General features: G+C 46.5%; 1 protein-coding gene across 1 annotated transcript in view; it reads right to left on the minus strand.

The window, feature by feature from the left end:
• The window catches only part of KIF6 (kinesin family member 6), a 236,775-nt gene that overhangs the window by 15,622 nt on the left and 203,028 nt on the right, over positions 1–18,125 (minus strand). Inside the window, exons 16-19 of the mRNA XM_069768316.1 lie at positions 7,846–7,896; positions 6,412–6,496; positions 4,690–4,825; positions 1,186–1,244 (exon numbers count right to left, since the gene is read on the minus strand). Of these exons, the coding sequence (XP_069624417.1) occupies positions 1,186–1,244; positions 4,690–4,825; positions 6,412–6,496; positions 7,846–7,896 (331 nt within the window). The remainder of the gene's footprint in view (positions 1–1,185; positions 1,245–4,689; positions 4,826–6,411; positions 6,497–7,845; positions 7,897–18,125) is intronic.

Here is an 18,125-nt window from a genome sequence, read left to right on the forward strand (position 1 = left end):
TTGTAACACTGGGGCCAGGACAGAGCCTTATGGTCCCCACTTGTAACACTGGGGCCAGGGCAGAGCCTTATGGTCTCCACTTGTAACACTCCTCCAAATGGATGAGCAACCAATAATTATCACTCTTTGAGTATGGTCACTGAACCGTACTGAATCCATGTAACCGTAGCTTTAACCGTATTTTTATTGCCCTTCATTCTTAGCTGATTTTTATGTTTTTTTCATTTTCATTATTTGTTGTGATTTGCTGGTTCCAGCTTACTGACAAGTATGTGGTTCTTCCTGGCACTAGTTGGATACATCATAAACATCTTGAATAACAACTTGAACGCCTGCAGAAAAAAGCAGCGTGGATCTATATTATGATAATTTTTGGAATTGCTATTTTCTTTTTCTTACTCACTGGATGCTTGATCATGCTTTGGTATTTCTGTCTGAATTTGTATACAAATCCCTTCATTCCCCATAGGGATCGATGTGCAGTTGCGCACCTCGCCGACGCTATTCTTGCTGCATCTCCGTGGCTTCTGCGCATGTCTGTGAGCCTTGCCAACAGCCACGCTCCCGGGCATGCGTGACTTTGACTTGACCGCCAGGAGACTTTGGTGTGATGTAGGCAAATCGTGCAGGCGCGGCCCCAGATCCCATTGGATGGCCGTGGATCACGTGGTACTCACATGACCATTGCCGTGGACACATAAAGGTCCTATCAGATACCATAAATACTAATTCCCCTTGAGAAAGCTAAGTGAAATACACGCAAAACGCGCGTCGGGGAATTTTCTGCTCCTCTTTGGTAACAATCCTGGTTTTTCTGACCTGTGTGTAAGATGGCCTCTCAGTATTATTGTCTCACTTTCATTGATGACGTGGATATACTTTTATCATTGTGACATCAATGTTCACGGATTCATGATTTGCCCGTAGCCTAAGCTTACATAACTTTTCTATATATAAATCTGTTTCTACAATGTATTTAAATATGACTGTCATTTTCATATTCATAAAACATACAGTACTTTTTAACCATTTAAACTCCAACCATCCTCCTTTTCTAATAATCCTACAGTATAATGTGAAATCTAGTGAGAATATTAAAATAGAGAAATACCTTCACATGAATTCACTTAACACAATAAGAACAAAAACGGTGACTGACGTCCTGCAAGATACACGGGGCTGTACCTGAGCGGCCGCTGCGAGAGCGATGGCGGAGAACCACGCACATCCGACTCTGGGCGATCCTGCAAGAGAAAGGAAACGGGACTTACTGTAGGAAATCACTGAGAATGCCTCCTATCCATCACCAGAGATCAGAGGTGACATCACTGAGAATGCCTCCTATCCATCACCAGAGATCAGCGGTGACATCACTGAGAATGCCTCCTATCCATCACCAGAGATCAGAGGTGACATCACTGAGAATGCCTCCTATCCATCACCAGAGATCAGAGGTGACATCACTGAGAATGCCTCCTATCCATCACCAGAGATCAGAGGTGACATCACTGAGAATGCCTCCTATCCATCACCAGAGATCAGAGGTGACATCACTGAGAATGTCTCCTATCCATCACCAGAGATCAGAGGTGACATCACTGAGAATGTCTCCTATCCATCACCAGAGATCAGAGGTGACATCACTGAGAATGTCTCCTATCCATCACCAGAGATCAGCGGTGACATCACTGAGAATGCCTCCTATCCATCACCAGAGATCAGCGGTGACATCACTGAGAATGCCTCCTATCCATCACCAGAGATCAGCGGTGACATCACTGAGAATGCCTCCTATCCATCACCAGAGATCAGAGGTGACATCACTGAGAATGTCTCCTATCCATCACCAGAGATCAGCGGTGACATCACTGAGAATGCCTCCTATCCATCACCAGAGATCAGAGGTGACATCACTGAGAATGTCTCCTATCCATCACCAGAGATCAGCGGTGACCTCACTGAGAATGCCTCCTATCCATCACCAGAGATCAGCGGTGACCTCACTGAGAATGCCTCCTATCCATCACTAGAGATCAGCGGTGACATCACTGAGAATGCCTCCTATCCATCACCAGAGATCAGAGGTGACATCACTGAGAATGCCTCCTATCCATCACCAGAGATCAGAGGTGACATCACTGAGAATGTCTCCTATCCATCACCAGAGATCAGCGGTGACATCACTGAGAATGCCTCCTATCCATCACCAGAGATCAGCGGTGACATCACTGAGAATGTCTCCTATCCATCACCAGAGATCAGCGGTGACATCACTGAGAATGCCTCCTATCCATCACCAGAGATCAGCGATGACATCACTGAGAATGCCTCCTATCCATCACCAGAGATCAGCGGTGACATCACTGAGAATGTCTCCTATCCATCACTGGAGATCAGCGGTGACATCACTGAGAATGTCTCCTATCCATCACTGGAGATCAGCGGTGACATCACTGAGAATGCCTCCTATCCATCACCAGAGATCAGCGGTGACATCACTGAGAATGTCTCCTATCCATCACCAGAGATCAGAGGTGACATCACTGAGAATGCCTCCTATCCATCACTAGAGATCAGCGGTGACATCAATGAGAATGCCTCCTATCCATCACCAGAGATCAGAGGTGACATCACTGAGAATGCCTCCTATCTATCACCAGAGATCAGCGGTGACATCACTGAGAATGTCTCCTATCCATCACCAGAGATCAGAGGTGACATCACTGAGAATGCCTCCTATCCATTCTCCGAGTTCAGCGGTGACATCACTGAGAATGCCTCCTATCCATCACCAGAGATCCGAGGTGACATCACTGAGAATGCCTCCTATCTATCACCAGAGATCAGCGGTGACATCACTGAGAATGCCTCCTATCCATCACCAGAGATCAGCGGTGACATCACTGAGAATGCCTCCTATCCATCACCAGAGATCAGAGGTGACATCACGGAGAATGCCTCCTATCCATCACCAGAGATCAGAGGTGACATCACTGAGAATGCCTCCTATCCATCACCAGAGATCAGAGGTGACATCACTGAGAATGCCTCCTATCCATCACCAGAGATCAGAGGTGACATCACTGAGAATGCCTCCTATCCATCACCAGAGATCAGCGGTGACATCACTGAGAATGCCTCCTATCCATCACCAGAGATCAGAGGTGACATCACTGAGAATGCCTCCTATCCATCACCAGAGATCAGCGGTGACATCACTGAGAATGCCTCCTATCCATCACCAGAGATCAGAGGTGACATCACTGAGAATGCCTCCTATCCATCACCAGAGATCAGTGGTGACCTCACTGAGAATGCCTCCTATCCATCACCAGAGATCAGAGGTGACATCACTGAGAATGCCTCCTATCCATCACCAGAGATCAGAGGTGACATCACTGAGAATGCCTCCTATACATCACCAGAGATCAGCGGTGACATCACTGAGAATGCCTCCTGTCCATCACCAGAGGTGACATCACTGAGAATGCCTCCTATCCATCACCAGAGATCAGAGGTGACATCACTGAGAATGCCTCCTATCCATCACCAGAGATCAGAGGTGACATCACTGAGAATGCCTCCTATCCATCACCAGAGATCAGAGGTGACATCACTGAGAATGCCTCCTATCCATCACCAGAGATCAGAGGTGACATCACTGAGAATGCCTCCTATCCATCACCAGAGATCAGCGGTGACATCACTGAGAATGCCTCCTATCCATCACCAGAGATCAGAGGTGACATCACTGAGAATGCCTCCTATCCATCACCAGAGATCAGTGGTGACCTCACTGAGAATGCCTCCTATCCATCACCAGAGATCAGAGGTGACATCACTGAGAATGCCTCCTATCCATCACCAGAGATCAGAGGTGACATCACTGAGAATGCCTCCTATACATCACCAGAGATCAGCGGTGACATCACTGAGAATGCCTCCTGTCCATCACCAGAGGTGACATCACTGAGAATGCCTCCTATCCATCACCAGAGATCAGCGGTGACATCACTGAGAATGCCTCCTATCCATCACCAGAGATCAGCGGTGACATCACTGAGAATGTCTCCTATCCATCACTAGAGATCAGCGGTGACATCACTGAGAATGTCTCCTATCCATCACCAGAGATCAGGGGTGACATCACTGAGAATGCCTCCTATCCATCACCAGAGATCAGCGGTGACATCACTGAGAATGCCTCCTATCCATCACCAGAGATCAGCGGTGACATCACTGAGAATGCTTCCTATCCATCACCAGAGATGAGCGGTGACATCACTGAGAATGTCTCCTATCCATCACTAGAGATCAGCGGTGACATCACTGAGAATGGTGATGGATAGGAGGCAGAGATCAGCGGTGACATCACTGAGAATGCCTCCTATCCATCACTAGAGATCAGAGGTGACATCACTGAGAATGCCTCCTATCCATCACTAGAGATCAGCGGTGACATCACTGAGAATGTCTCCTATCCATCACTAGAGATCAGCGGTGACATCACTGAGAATGCCTCCTATCCATCACCAGAGATCAGCGGTGACATCACTGAGAATGCCTCCTATCCATCACCAGAGATCAGCGGTGACATTACTGAGAATGCCTCCTATCCATCACCAGAGATCAGCGGTGACATCACTGAGAATGCCGTGTATCCCCCTGATGGTGCAGGTGAGGTTGTACCTGTAGATCTGCGGTCTCCTGACACCACCAATCCTCGAATTCTTTCTGCAGTCGGACTTTCGCCTTCTCCAGTAGAAGCTGCAGATGTTCGATCTCCGTCTTGAGACTTTTCAGCTGATGGAAGAGCGTCTTATACCTGGATATCATGGAGACATTTAGTATCACAGCTCTGTCAGATCACTGAGCTGTATACAGTGATGATGGGGGTTGTAGTGCTGGGGCAGCAGGCGTATTATGTTTTCCTTGTTCTTATTGGAATGTGCACATTGTAGATTCAGACTGAAGGTAGGAAAACCACGAAGGAAAGAAGAAGTAAATAAACAGGTGCAAAACAACCCAGAGGATATGTTCCTCCTCAGATTACCCCTGGTGCCGGCTTTACACCCCTCCTTTTCTCTACGCAGCTTCATCAGGTGGTCAGCTGGAGGCTTCCAGCAGTCTTGATGGATTTCCCAGTGGTCTGAGCTCTTGTCGCTGCTTTGCCTTCACTCTGTGTTGATCTCATCCCAAACCATCTCCATTGGGTTGAGGTTGGTGATTGTGGCGGGTGGTCCTCTGACGCAGCCTCCACCACCCTTTTTGCTTGGTCACACCATCCTTACATCTCTTGGAGGTTCTGGGTCACCATGCCGTTGTTACACAAATGATGGTCCCACTAATTGCAGACGTGATGGGGCTGGGTTGCTGCAGAACAGTGTGGAGAAGTGCTGGATAATGTGCCAAAAATGTGGACTAAATGACCACCAGTAAAGATTCTCCCACCATCATAGCTTCCTCCCATGCTTCACGGTGGGCACCACTCACGGAGAAACCATCCACACACACCTTCTGCGTCTTACAAAGACATGGTGTTTTGTACCAAAATCAGATCTCCACTGATCTCATGTCTGGTCCTTATGTTCCTCAGTCCATACAAGTCTCTTCTTGTCTGCGGTCCTCAGTAGTTCCATTACTAAGTCCTGCTGATGTCTGTGCACCATTTATGAGGGTTGTAACCCGAGGTGATATCAGTTTCTGATTCCTGAGGCTGGTGACTCTAGTGAACTTATCCTCTGCAGCAGAGGTCATTCTTGGTCTTCCTTTTCAGTTTCACCATAGCGATTATCATGACTGCATATCTTCAAGGTTTCAGCAATTTTCCAGATGACTGACCGTCAGGTCTTACAGACTGGATGGAATTTGGCTTATCTTATTTCAGTGCTTCTTGCCATATTCCAGGTTAGATCAGTTGTGCAATAGCCATGTACAGAGCAGCACCGACACTGCAAAGCACCCCTGATGGTCTCAGACATTTCTGGCCGGTGACAAGGCGACCTGCTCATTAGAAGCCATTGCAGGTGAGTACTGATGAAGCTGCATAGAGAAGATGAGGGGTGTAAAGCCGTCATGGTAGTAACAGGGGGGGTACCAGGAGGAATCTGAGGAGTAACGCGTACTCTGGTTTATGTCACTCGTCTTTCTTTGCTCTTGGTTTTCCTATCTGTTCATTCTTTCTGTGATTTTGCCGCCTTCAGTCTGAATCTACAATGTGCACATTCTAATAAGGAAAACCAGTGCACAATCAGGTGGTCCGAGGATGTGAGCGGTACTGTACATAGAGTAGTTGGCTGTGCATGCTACCCCCATCCCCAGCTCCCATAGGTCCTATATCACTCCCCACTTATTCCGCAGCCAGTGTCTTGTTTTGGCCCCCGTCTCCCCTCTTGCCCTACACCGGCGTACCGCTTCTTTTCTGCTTCCATCTGATCCCGGAGCTCTTCTTCTGCTGGATCCATCTTATCTGCTTCATCGTAGCTGCTGGAAACACCTAGGGGACGTTTAGGAGATGAGAAACGTTTGGCGCGAGAATTTCCATCTTGGCAGAAGGACATAATCTAGTAAGAGTGCGGTGACTGCAGAGGGCAGCCAGAATAAGAGAGCGGCCATGCGAGGGCAGGGGAATGGGCCGTGCGAGAGAGGTGTGGGCCGTGCGAGAGAGGTGTGGGCCGTGCGAGAGAGGTGTGGGCCGTGCGAGAGAGGTGTGGGCCGTGCGAGAGAGGTGTGGGCCGTGCGAGAGAGGTGTGGGCCGTGCGAGAGAGGTGTGGGCCGTGCGAGAGAGGTGTGGGCCGTGCGAGACAGGTGTGGGCCGTGCGAGACAGGTGTGGGCCGTGCGAGACAGGTGTGGGCCGTGCGAGAGAGGTGTGGGCCGTGCGAGAGAGGTGTGGGCCGTGCGAGAGCAGCAGCACATAATGCAGCGGGGTCCTCCCTTGGGTAGAAGGGTCGGACAATATAGAGAACATACACTGTAGACCGACCCTTATACTATGGGGGGCATCGCTCTTTCCACAGACAATGGAATCCAACTTGCTACTTGTGTGTCCTATTATATGGGGGCTCTGTGACTGTGGGGGGAATCTATGGAGACAATGTGACTGACTGCTGTGTGGACACTGTGGCCGTTTCCTTAGGGATCACTGAGCCTTTTCCAGGGGTGGGCACTGTGGCCATTCTTTTGAGGGCACTGTGGCTGCTCTATTAGGGGGCATTATGGCCATTCTATTAGGGGGGGCACTGTGACTGGTCTACTAAGGGGCATTATGGCCATTCTATTAGGGGGCATTATGGCCATTCTATTAGGGGGCACTGTGACTGGTCTACTAGGGGGCATTATGGTCATTCTATTAGGGGGCACTCTGGCCATTCTATTAGGGGGCGTTATGGCCATTCTATTAGGGGGCACTGAGGCTGGTCTATTAGGGGACATTGTGGCCATTCTATTAGGGGGCACTGTGGCTCGTCTATTAGGGGGCTCTGTCCATCGCTATAGATTTTAGGTCAATATTACAGCTGCAGCGGTGGAAACTGTAAACCTCCTCACAACCTACAATGTGATTATTGCGCCTCCTGCAGGTGGAGGAAGGTACTGATTCTCCTGGCTGGCATATGTTGTCTTATCGACAAAGTTCCCTGGGAATAAAAGTATATACATTAACTCTCCTTAAGAAGAAAAACATACCCTGTCTCCCTAGTTGTATGGGTTGGATATTGTCTTTAGGGTATCTGTCTATAGGGGGCACTAGCGAGGCAGTTTCTTCCTTCAGGATGAGCGATAATTTACATGCTGCAGAATAGGCGGCTGCTCATGGCGCGCGCGGTGTCTTGGTTGGCGGCGCTTACCTTGTGCCGCCTGCTGCATCCTCCGCTGCTCCACGGCCGCCTTCAGATGATCTGTCGGGGAGACACAGGTAAGAGATCAGTTTCGGCTGTCAGTGAGACGCCCCCCGGTCTCCACTCACAAGCTGACATGTGGCATTTAGACATTTCTTAGTTCTATGTAATGCTGGAAAGAGGCTGACAACCAGCAGAGCAGACGCACCGGTGCCCCGGGTTGTCATCCACTGCATCATCTAAGTATATAGTGACCACCTCAGAGCAGCGATCACAGTGATTGTCCCCCACTTGTTACAGGAGCCAACACAACAATGTAATGAATAAAAATGCCAGCTTAGTCCCATTCACTCCAATGGAGCGGGGCTGCAGTGCCAGGCACAGCCATGTACACGGGTGGCGCTGTCTTTGCTTGAACTTCTACAACCCTATATATTCCTCTACTATAAAGAGAGATTACAAGGTGGGGCCCGAATGGACATATCCATAAGCCACTGGCAATAATGTGACGGGACAGGAAAGGGCAAAACCCCAGGTGTCAGCTGCAGGTGACGAGGCTTCTGGACAGCAGTGATTGGGTCTTCATCCGAATTAATATTCAGAAAAGTAGAAACGAGAAGCAGCGGCTGCGAGATGAGAGAATACAGGTCTGTAACACCGCAAGAAAGGACCCGGAGAATATAAGTAGAGACTTCTAAGACCTCGGCCTGAAAGTGAAGGGACTGGAAGCGCAGGAGAACAGGATCTACAGGTGAACAACTGGCTACGTCGAGGGTGCCGTGAGCAACGTTTTGGGATTCTTGACCATGGAGTGAATTATCCGTATGATGGACTCCTTGCTAGAGATGGGTTGCATCTTACAAAAAATGGGAAAACAGATTTTGGTAGACGCCTTGCTACACTCATCAGGAGAGCTTTAAACTAGAGCAATATGGGATGGGAAATATATACGGCCAGGAAGACATATGCAGCTAATGAATTCTTTTGAGAACCTGTTATTAGAAGTGGAAACAAAGAACAAAAAAAAAAAATTCTGAATGAAAATAGAGGAGCAAGAGAAGGTGACTACAAACTAAAATGTGTCCATACAAATGCACAGAGCATGGGAAACAAACAAGGAGAATTGCAGCTGCTAACAGGAAGAGATATATGATGTCATAGGCATCACTGAAACTTGGTGGGATGATACACGTGATTGGAATACAAAGCTTGAAGGCTATAACTTATTTATTAGAAACAGGATTAACAAGAAGGGAGGAGGTGTCGCATTGTATATTACGAAAAAGTATATATCCACAGAGATCCAAGCTTCAGAGAATGGTAGCTCTGCAGAAACTGTTTGGGTAAGAAGAACAGAACGGACAATATTGTAGGTGTTTACTATAGGCCACCTGCACAGACTGAAGAAATGGATAACCTCTTTTTACAGCAGATGTCTTTGATATCTTTTGTCCATGATAGTGGGATATTTTAACTATTGAGATATTTGTTGGGAATCTCTTTCAGGCAAAAGTACTGGGTCCAGAAAATTCTTATCTTCGCTTGCTGACAACTTTATTTTTCATAAGTTAGAACAGAGAACAAGAGGATCTGCAATCTTGACATAGAAGCAAAAAATAGAAAAAAATACCAGCTCACCTACAGCAGCATACGCCTTGTTGATGCACGGAACTTGTGTGGTCACACGTGTAATGATGATGAGGAGAAAAAACAGTTGTTCCAGCTTGTGTAAATCCAAAAAATTATTAGAAAAGTTTTAAAACCATGGTAACACCAGATTGACATGGTGAGGAATGCAGTAAGGCGTTTCAAACGCTCAAGGCATTCTTTCCCAAACTAGTTAAAAAGGAAAAAACAAATGTATATCAAATGGAAAGAGGCGGGCATATCTAAAGAAAAATATAATGCTGTCTGCAGGGAATGCAGGGCACGAGTTAGAAGAGCTAAAGCCAGTAATGAAGTGAGGCTTGCAAGAGACTAAATGCAGCAAGAAAAGAATGTGGGGGGTATGTCAAAAACAAAAGAAAAGTCAAAGATGCTATAAGATTTTTACAGGATGAATAGGGTGAAGTGGTCAAAAATGATGTGGAGAAGGCCGAACTCTTACATTCCTATTTTGCATCTATGTTCTCTCAGAAAGCAAATGTAACATCAACTGATCTTCACGGTGTCATCGAAGGAAGAAAAGAATCCACACTATCCATAAACAGAGAGATGGTGAGGGGACACGTAGCTAATTTACATGTGTTTACATCTCCTGGTCCAGATGAATTACATCCTAGGGAACCCACAGAGTTAGCAGAGGAAATTGCTGAACCACTAGCCAGAATCTTTGAAAAATCCTGGAGAACAGAAGTCCCAGAAGACTGAAGAAGGGCAAATGTTGTACCTATCTTCAAAAAAGGAAAAAAGATTGAGCCAGGAAATTACAGGCCAGTGAGCCTTACTTCTATACCAGCAAAGATCTTTCAACAAATTATTAAACAGCATGTATGTAAGTACTTGGATAAGAATACAGTATTTAACCAGATCCAGCATGGGTTTGTAGCAAACAAGTCATGCCAGACTAATTTCCTTCTATGATGGAATCATTGACTGGGTGGATCAGGGAAATGCGGTAGATATAGTGTATCTCGACTTCAGCAAAGCATTTGATAAAGTATCTCATACTATCCTTAATGAAAAAATGACCAAGTATGGGATTGAAAAGGCTACGGTTAGGTGGATTCATAACTGGCTCAGTGATAGTACTCAAAGAGCGGTAATAAATGTTTGCAAATCCAATTGGAAGAGTGTTTCAAGTGGGGTACCACAAGGCTCTGTCCTGGCACCAATGTTGTTCAACATTTTTTATAAATGATCAAGATAAGGGAACTGAAGGTATATTGATCAAATTTGCAGACAATGCAAAGCTAGGAGGGATAGCAAACACTAGAGAAGACAGGGAAAGGATTCAGAAGGATCTAGATAAGCTTGAACAATGGGCAGCGACTAATAGAAAGGTATTTACCAGGGAGAAAAGCAAGATTCTACATCTGGGCAAGAAAAACGCAAATTACATCTACAGAATAGGAGGAATAGAACTAAGCAACAGCACGTGTGAAAAAGACTTGGGTATACTAATACATCACAGACCGCACATGAGTCAACAGTGTGATGCAGCAGCAAAAAAGGCAAACACAGCTTTAGGATGTATTAAGAGAAGCATACAGTCTAGATCACGTGAAGTAATTATCCTCCTCTACTCCTCCTTGGTCAGACCTCATCTGGAATACTGTGTCCAGTTCTGGGCACCACATATTGAAAAACTGGATCAAGTTCAGAGAAGAGCTACGAGCACGGTGAGCGAACTACAAAGTATGTCATACGAGGAAGGTTTAAAGGATCTGGGAATGTTTAGCTTGCAAAAACGAAGGCTAAGAGGAGATTTAATAGCTGTCTATAAATATCTGAAGGGCTGTTACAGTGTAGCGGGATCATCATTATTCTCATTTGCACACGGAAACACGAGAAGCAATGGGATGAAACTGAAAGGGAGAAGATACAGATTATGTAGTGGAAAAAACTTTTTGACAGTGAAGGTGATCAATGAGTGGAACAGGCGGCCACGAGAGGCGGTGAGTTCTCCTCCAATGGAAGTCTTCACACAGAGGCTGGACAGACATCTGTCTGAGATGGTTTAGTGAATCCTGCATTGAGCCGGGGGTTGGACCCGATGACCCCGGAGGTCCCTTCCAACTCTAACATTCTATGAATTATACAGATGCAATAGTGTGGAGACAGCGCGGAGCAATGATGGGGGTGGTAGTGACGTGGTATTCATACAGGATCTGGACAAGAGATGGAGAATCACACACCCAGAGCACGACAGGAACAGGAATCTGCTCATCCAGATCTGCTGATACACAGATTAACCCAAAGTAAGTGATATTAATAGAGGCGCTGCTGGGGGCAAGGTCCCTTCATACACACAGTATCAGCTTTATACGCACAGTATCAGCTTTATACGCACAGTATCAGCTTTATACGCACAGTATCGGCTTTATACACACAGTATCGGCTTTATACACACAGTATCAGCTTTATACGCACAGTATCGGCTTTATACGCACAGTATCGGTTCTATACACAAAGTATCGGCTTTATACGCACAGTATCAGCTTTATACGCACAGTATCGGCTTTATACGCACAGTATCGGCTTTATACGCACAGTATCAGCTTTATACGCACAGTATCAGCTTTATACGCACAGTATCGGTTCTATACGCACAGTATCGGTTCTATACACACAGTATCAGCTTTATACGCACAGTATCGGCTTTATACGCACAGTATCGGCTTTATACGCACAGTATCGGCGTTATACGCACAGTATCGGCGTTATACGCACAGTATCGGCGTTATACGCACAGTATCGGTTCTATACACACAGTATCGGCTTTATACGCACAGTATCGGCTTTATACGCACAGTATCGGCTTTATACGCACAGTATCGGCTTTATACGCACAGTATCGGCGTTATACGCACAGTATCGGCGTTATACGCACAGTATCGGCTTTATACGCACAGTATCGGCTTTATACGCACAGTATCGGCTTTATACGCACAGTATCGGCTTTATACACACAGTATCGGCGTTATACGCACAGTATCGGCTTTATACGCACAGTATCGGCTTTATACGCACAGTATCAGCTTTATACGCACAGTATCGGCTTTATACGCACAGTATCAGCATTATACGCACAGTATCGGCTTTATACACACAGTATTGGCGTTATACGCACAGTATCGGTTCTATACACACAGTATCAGCTTTATACGCACAGTATCGGCTTTATACGCACAGTATCAGCTTTATACGCACAGTATCGGCTTTATACGCACAGTATCGGCTTTATACGCACAGTATCGGTTCTATACGCACAGTATCAGCTTTATACGCACAGTATCGGCTTTATACGCACAGTATCGGCTTTATACGCACAGTATCGGCTTTATACGCACAGTATCGGTTCTATACGCACAGTATCGGCTTTATACGCACAGTATCGGCTTTATACGCACAATATCAGCTTTATACGCACAGTATCAGCTTTATACGCACAGTATCGGCTTTATACGCACAGTATCGGGTTTATACGCACAGTATCGGCTTTATACGCACAGTATCGGCGTTATACGCACAGTATCGGCGTTATACGCACAGTATCGGCGTTATACGCACAGTATCGGCTTTATACGCACAGTATCGGCGTTATACGCACAGTATCGGCTTTATACGCAAAGTATCGGCTTTATACGCACAGTATCGGTTCTATACGCACAGTATCGGCGTTATACGCACAGTATCGGCTTTATACGCAAAGTATCGGCTTTATACGCACAGTATCGGCTTTATACGCACAGTATCGGTTCTATACACACAGTATCGGCTTTATACGCACAGTATCGGCTTTATACGCACAGTATCGGCTTTATACGCACAGTATCAGCTTTATACGCACAGTATCGGCGTTATACGCACAGTATCTGCTTTATACGCACAGTATCGGCGTTATACGCACAGTATCGGTTCTATACACACAGTATCAGCTTTATACGCACAGTATCGGCTTTATACGCACAGTATCAGCTTTATACGCACAGTATCAGCTTTATACGCACAGTATCGGTTCTATACGCACAGTATCAGCTTTATACGCACAGTATCGGCTTTATACGCACAGTATCGGCTTTATACGCACAGTATCGGCTTTATACGCACAGTATCGGCTTTATACGCACAGTATCTGCTTTATACGCACAGTATCGGCGTTATACGCACAGTATCGGTTCTATACGCACAGTATCGGCTTTATACGCACAGTATCGGCTTTATACGCACAGTATCAGCTTTATACGCACAGTATCGGCGTTATACGCACAGTATCGGCTTTATACGCACAGTATCGGCTTTATACGCACAGTATCGGCTTTATACGCACAGTATCGGTTCTATACGCACAGTATCAGCTTTATACGCACAGTATCGGCTTTATACGCACAGTATCGGCGTTATACGCACAGTATCGGCGTTATACGCACAGTATCGGCGTTATACGCACAGTATCGGCTTTATACGCATAGTATCGGCGTTATACGCACAGTATCGGCTTTATACGCACAGTATCGGCTTTATACGCACAGTATCAGCTTTATACGCACAGTATCGGCTTTATACGCACAGTATCGGCTTTATACGCACAGTATCGGTTCTATACGCACAGTATCAGCTTTATACGCACAGTATCGGCTTTATACGCACAGTATCGGCTTTATACGCACAGTATCAGCGTTATACGCACAGTATCGGTTCTATACGCACAGTATCGGCGTTATACGCACAGTATCGGCTTTATACGCACAGTATCGGCGTTATACGCACAGTATCGGCGTTATACGCACAGTATCGGCTTTATACGCACAGTATCGGCGTTATACGCACAGTATCGGCTTTATACGCACAGTATCGGCTTTATACGCACAGTATCGGCTTTATACGCACAGTATCGGCTTTATACGCACAATATCGGCTTTATACGCACAGTATCGGCTTTATACGCACAGTATCGGCTTTATACGCACAGTATCGGTTCTATACGCACAGTATCGGCTTTATACGCACAGTATCGGCTTTATACGCACAGTATCGGCGTTATACGCACAGTATCGGCGTTATACGCACAGTATCGGCGTTATACGCACAGTATCGGCTTTATACGCACAGTATCGGCTTTATACGCACAGTATCGGCGTTATACGCACAGTATCGGCTTTATACGCACAGTATCGGCTTTATACGCACAGTATCGGCTTTATACGCACAGTATCGGCTTTATACGCACAGTATCGGCGTTATACGCACAGTATCGGCGTTATACGCACAGTATCGGCTTTATACGCACAGTATCGGCTTTATACGCACAGTATCGGCTTTATACGCACAGTATCGGCTTTATACGCACAGTATCGGCTTTATACGCACAGTATCGGCTTTATACGCACAGTATCGGCTTTATACGCACAGTATCGGCGTTATACGCACAGTATCGGCTTTATACGCACAGTATGAGTTTTATGCTGCCGTCACACTATCAGTATTTGGTCAGTATTTTACATCAGTATTTGTAGCCAAAACCAGGATTGGGTGATAAATGCAGAAGTGGTGACGAGTTTCTATTAGACTCTGATTGTTCCTCTCCTGGTTTTGGCTTATAAATACGGATGTGAAATACTGACCAAATACTGAATGTGGCCTTATACACATAGTATCAGGTTTTGCACTCTGACCGCCTCTCCCCCTTCTCACTTTTTGCCGTCCTCCTAAATTATTCGCTTTTCTACTTTTAGTAACTTTCGCACTGTAATTTTATAGTAAGATAATATTTTTCCATGATTCTCTGCAGCCGCAGCGCTGAGCGGATGATTGATGGGAGTGTTTGATGAGTGAACCACGGCCAAGTACTGAGTGTGCCAGCAGGTCCTCCTTACACCCGCCGGCCCCGGCGCGCGGCTTCCACAGTCCTCACTTATCATTTGGATCACATCCAAGGCAAAAAATTACTCTACATCTTTAGATGTCCATTATTAATACAATTATACAAACACAAGTGCCCTGGTCAGCTGTAGGCATTAGGACATCTCCCTATAATCCCATCTGTCCTCCTCCTCCAGACCTATCTGTGCTCCTCCTCCAGACTCCTGTCCTTCTCGTCCCTCCAGACTCCTCTGTCCTTCTCCTCTCTCCAGACCCCCTGTCCTCATTGCTCCAGACCTCTATGTGGGTATGTGCACACGTATTCTGGAGGACTGCGGATTTTTCAGCAGCGGATTTTGAAAAACCGCAGTTCAAAACCGCTGTGGTTTTTACTGCGGATTTATCGCGGTTTCTACTGCGGATTCTGCTGCGGTTTTACACCTGCAGTTTTCTATTGGAGCAGGTATAAAACCGCTGCGGAATCCGCAGAAAGAATTGACATGCTGTGGATTGTAAACCGCAGCGTTTCCACGCATTTTTTTCCGCAGCATGTGCACTGCGGATTTCGTTTCCCATAGGTTTCATTATACTGTAAACTCATGGGAAACCGCTGCGGACCCTTAGTTGCGGAAACACTGCGGATCCGCAGCAAAATCCGCAGCGTGTGCACATACCCTGTCTCTCCTCCCTCCACATCCCTCCTACAGACTCTTCTGTCTTCCTCCAAATCCCTCTAACCCTCCTCCAATCTCTCCTCTCCCCTCCAGACCTTGCTATCCCTCCTCTAGACCCCTGTAATTCTCCATCCCCTCTGTCCTTTTCCACCTGTCCTTCTCCCTCCAAAGCCCTCTGTCCTCCATCCTGCAGATTCTTTATCACTCAGGGGTCTGGAGGGAGAAGAAGAGGAGTCTGGAGGGAGAGGGAGAGAGGAGTCTGGAGGGAGAAGGAGAGAGGGTTCTGGTGCGAGCAGACCCCTCTTTCCTTCTCCCTCCAGACCCCTCTCTCCTCCTCCAGACCCTTCTCCTCCTCCAGACCCCTCTCTCCTCCCCCTCCCTCCTGATCCCTCTCTCCTACTCCCCCCTGACCCCTCTCCTCCTCCCACCAGACACCTCTCTCCTCCTCCTCCCTCCAGACCCCTCTCCTCCTCCTTCCAGACCCCTCTCTCCTCCTCCTCTCTCCAGACCCTTCTCTCCTCCTGCCTCCTCTCTCCTCCTCCCTCCAGACCCCTCTCTCCTCCTTCTCCCTCCTACATATTATCCTGGTGGCAGATTTTTTTCCTAAAGAACAAAAGTATTGGCAATGGGAAATCCGACATAGCAGATCCATGTCACGATTCACACCGTGACTGTCACCCCTACGTCACGGATCGGGGTGACCTTAGGCCAACAGACGGCTATCACATGTGCAGGGGGGCTTATCTTAGTTATCCCTCCACTGCTACAATGTGATGAAAACACACACAAGGCTATTGACCTTTTAGTTTACAGCAGGGGCTTATTTTAGTTATCCCACTGCTCTGCAATATAACACGAACTGCAGGAATTTATGTATATCCCGCTTTATAGTTCCACTTGAAAACTTGCAGCTCTCTGGCGCCCCCCTTACCCTCAGGTCAGATTAGGTACTGCACCTAGGGTAATCAGTCGCCAGAAAAGCTTCCTGCTATGTACTGGCTATTGGGCATGCTGCAGCGAGGCGATAAAACTACTCCCACTCAGGCAGGAACAATAATTATCAACGCCGCAGACGCTACAACGACTCCCAAAAGCACAGTACAAGGTATGCTGCCACCAGCTTTGATTAAACGGGTCCGAAGCTAACCCAAAACAGTAGCGTAATTCCCTTCAGAAGAGTTAGGGTACGTTTTAGAGCAGGAGAAAAAATCTAGTATTTTAGATATTTTTCTCGTAAAATTTAAGGCAGTGTTTATAAAAAAGGTATATAAAGATGTTACAAAATGAGACAATTGGAAATATGTACAAAGATAATTATAACATAAGGGTATTAAATGAGAAAAGGTAAAACTCACATGTTTTCAGGTCATTTCAGGCAAAACCATGCTGGCAGGCAGAACCCCAAATGTCCCAGTGCATCAGGAGGTCTGGATAGGAACAGCTCCTCAGGTAAGACTCTAGGCTGGGCTAAGTGCAGAGACTTAAAAACTACAGCCTCGTGACATCACTAAAGGGGTTGAGTTAACATCCCCCTCCTCTTTCCTCAGCTGTACAGTTTTCTCCAACAATTCTTATAATTCTTGTATTTTCGTTCCCAAACATGTCAGAATCATAACACACCCAGCATTCCTCTTATTTTAAAATTGGCTTTCTAATGAGACCTAGTTGTGACACACAGTTCCGGAGAAATCCATACTTTTTACCTGTTTCAATTAGAAGCTCGTGCTTACAGTGGCTGACAGATACGCCGATGGAGATTCGCAACATGGACTTATTATTTTCCTAGCCCAAATCGGTGGCTCAGCATCTCACTATAACAGGACAAAGAACCGCATGTCTTGAGAGGGATATCAGACCAGTTCTAGCTGGAACAACTGTCCACTGCAGCTATAGCGGTCGTAAAAATTCTTCTGGGAGGGGCATGAGGGGTTTGGGATCTACACATACACATCTCCGCAAACAGAAACACACAGAGGAGGGGGCAGGGTTTAGCCCACAGTATGGTGCTAAAAGGCAAAGCTACAAAATCATATTACATTTTGTACATTATCGTGACAAGCCTTATCTCCCAAAGCACTTTCTGTGGACCGG

This window comes from Ranitomeya imitator, chromosome 5 (genome assembly GCF_032444005.1).
Source record: "Ranitomeya imitator isolate aRanImi1 chromosome 5, aRanImi1.pri, whole genome shotgun sequence".
In the NCBI taxonomy this organism is placed as follows: Eukaryota; Metazoa; Chordata; class Amphibia; order Anura; family Dendrobatidae; genus Ranitomeya; species Ranitomeya imitator.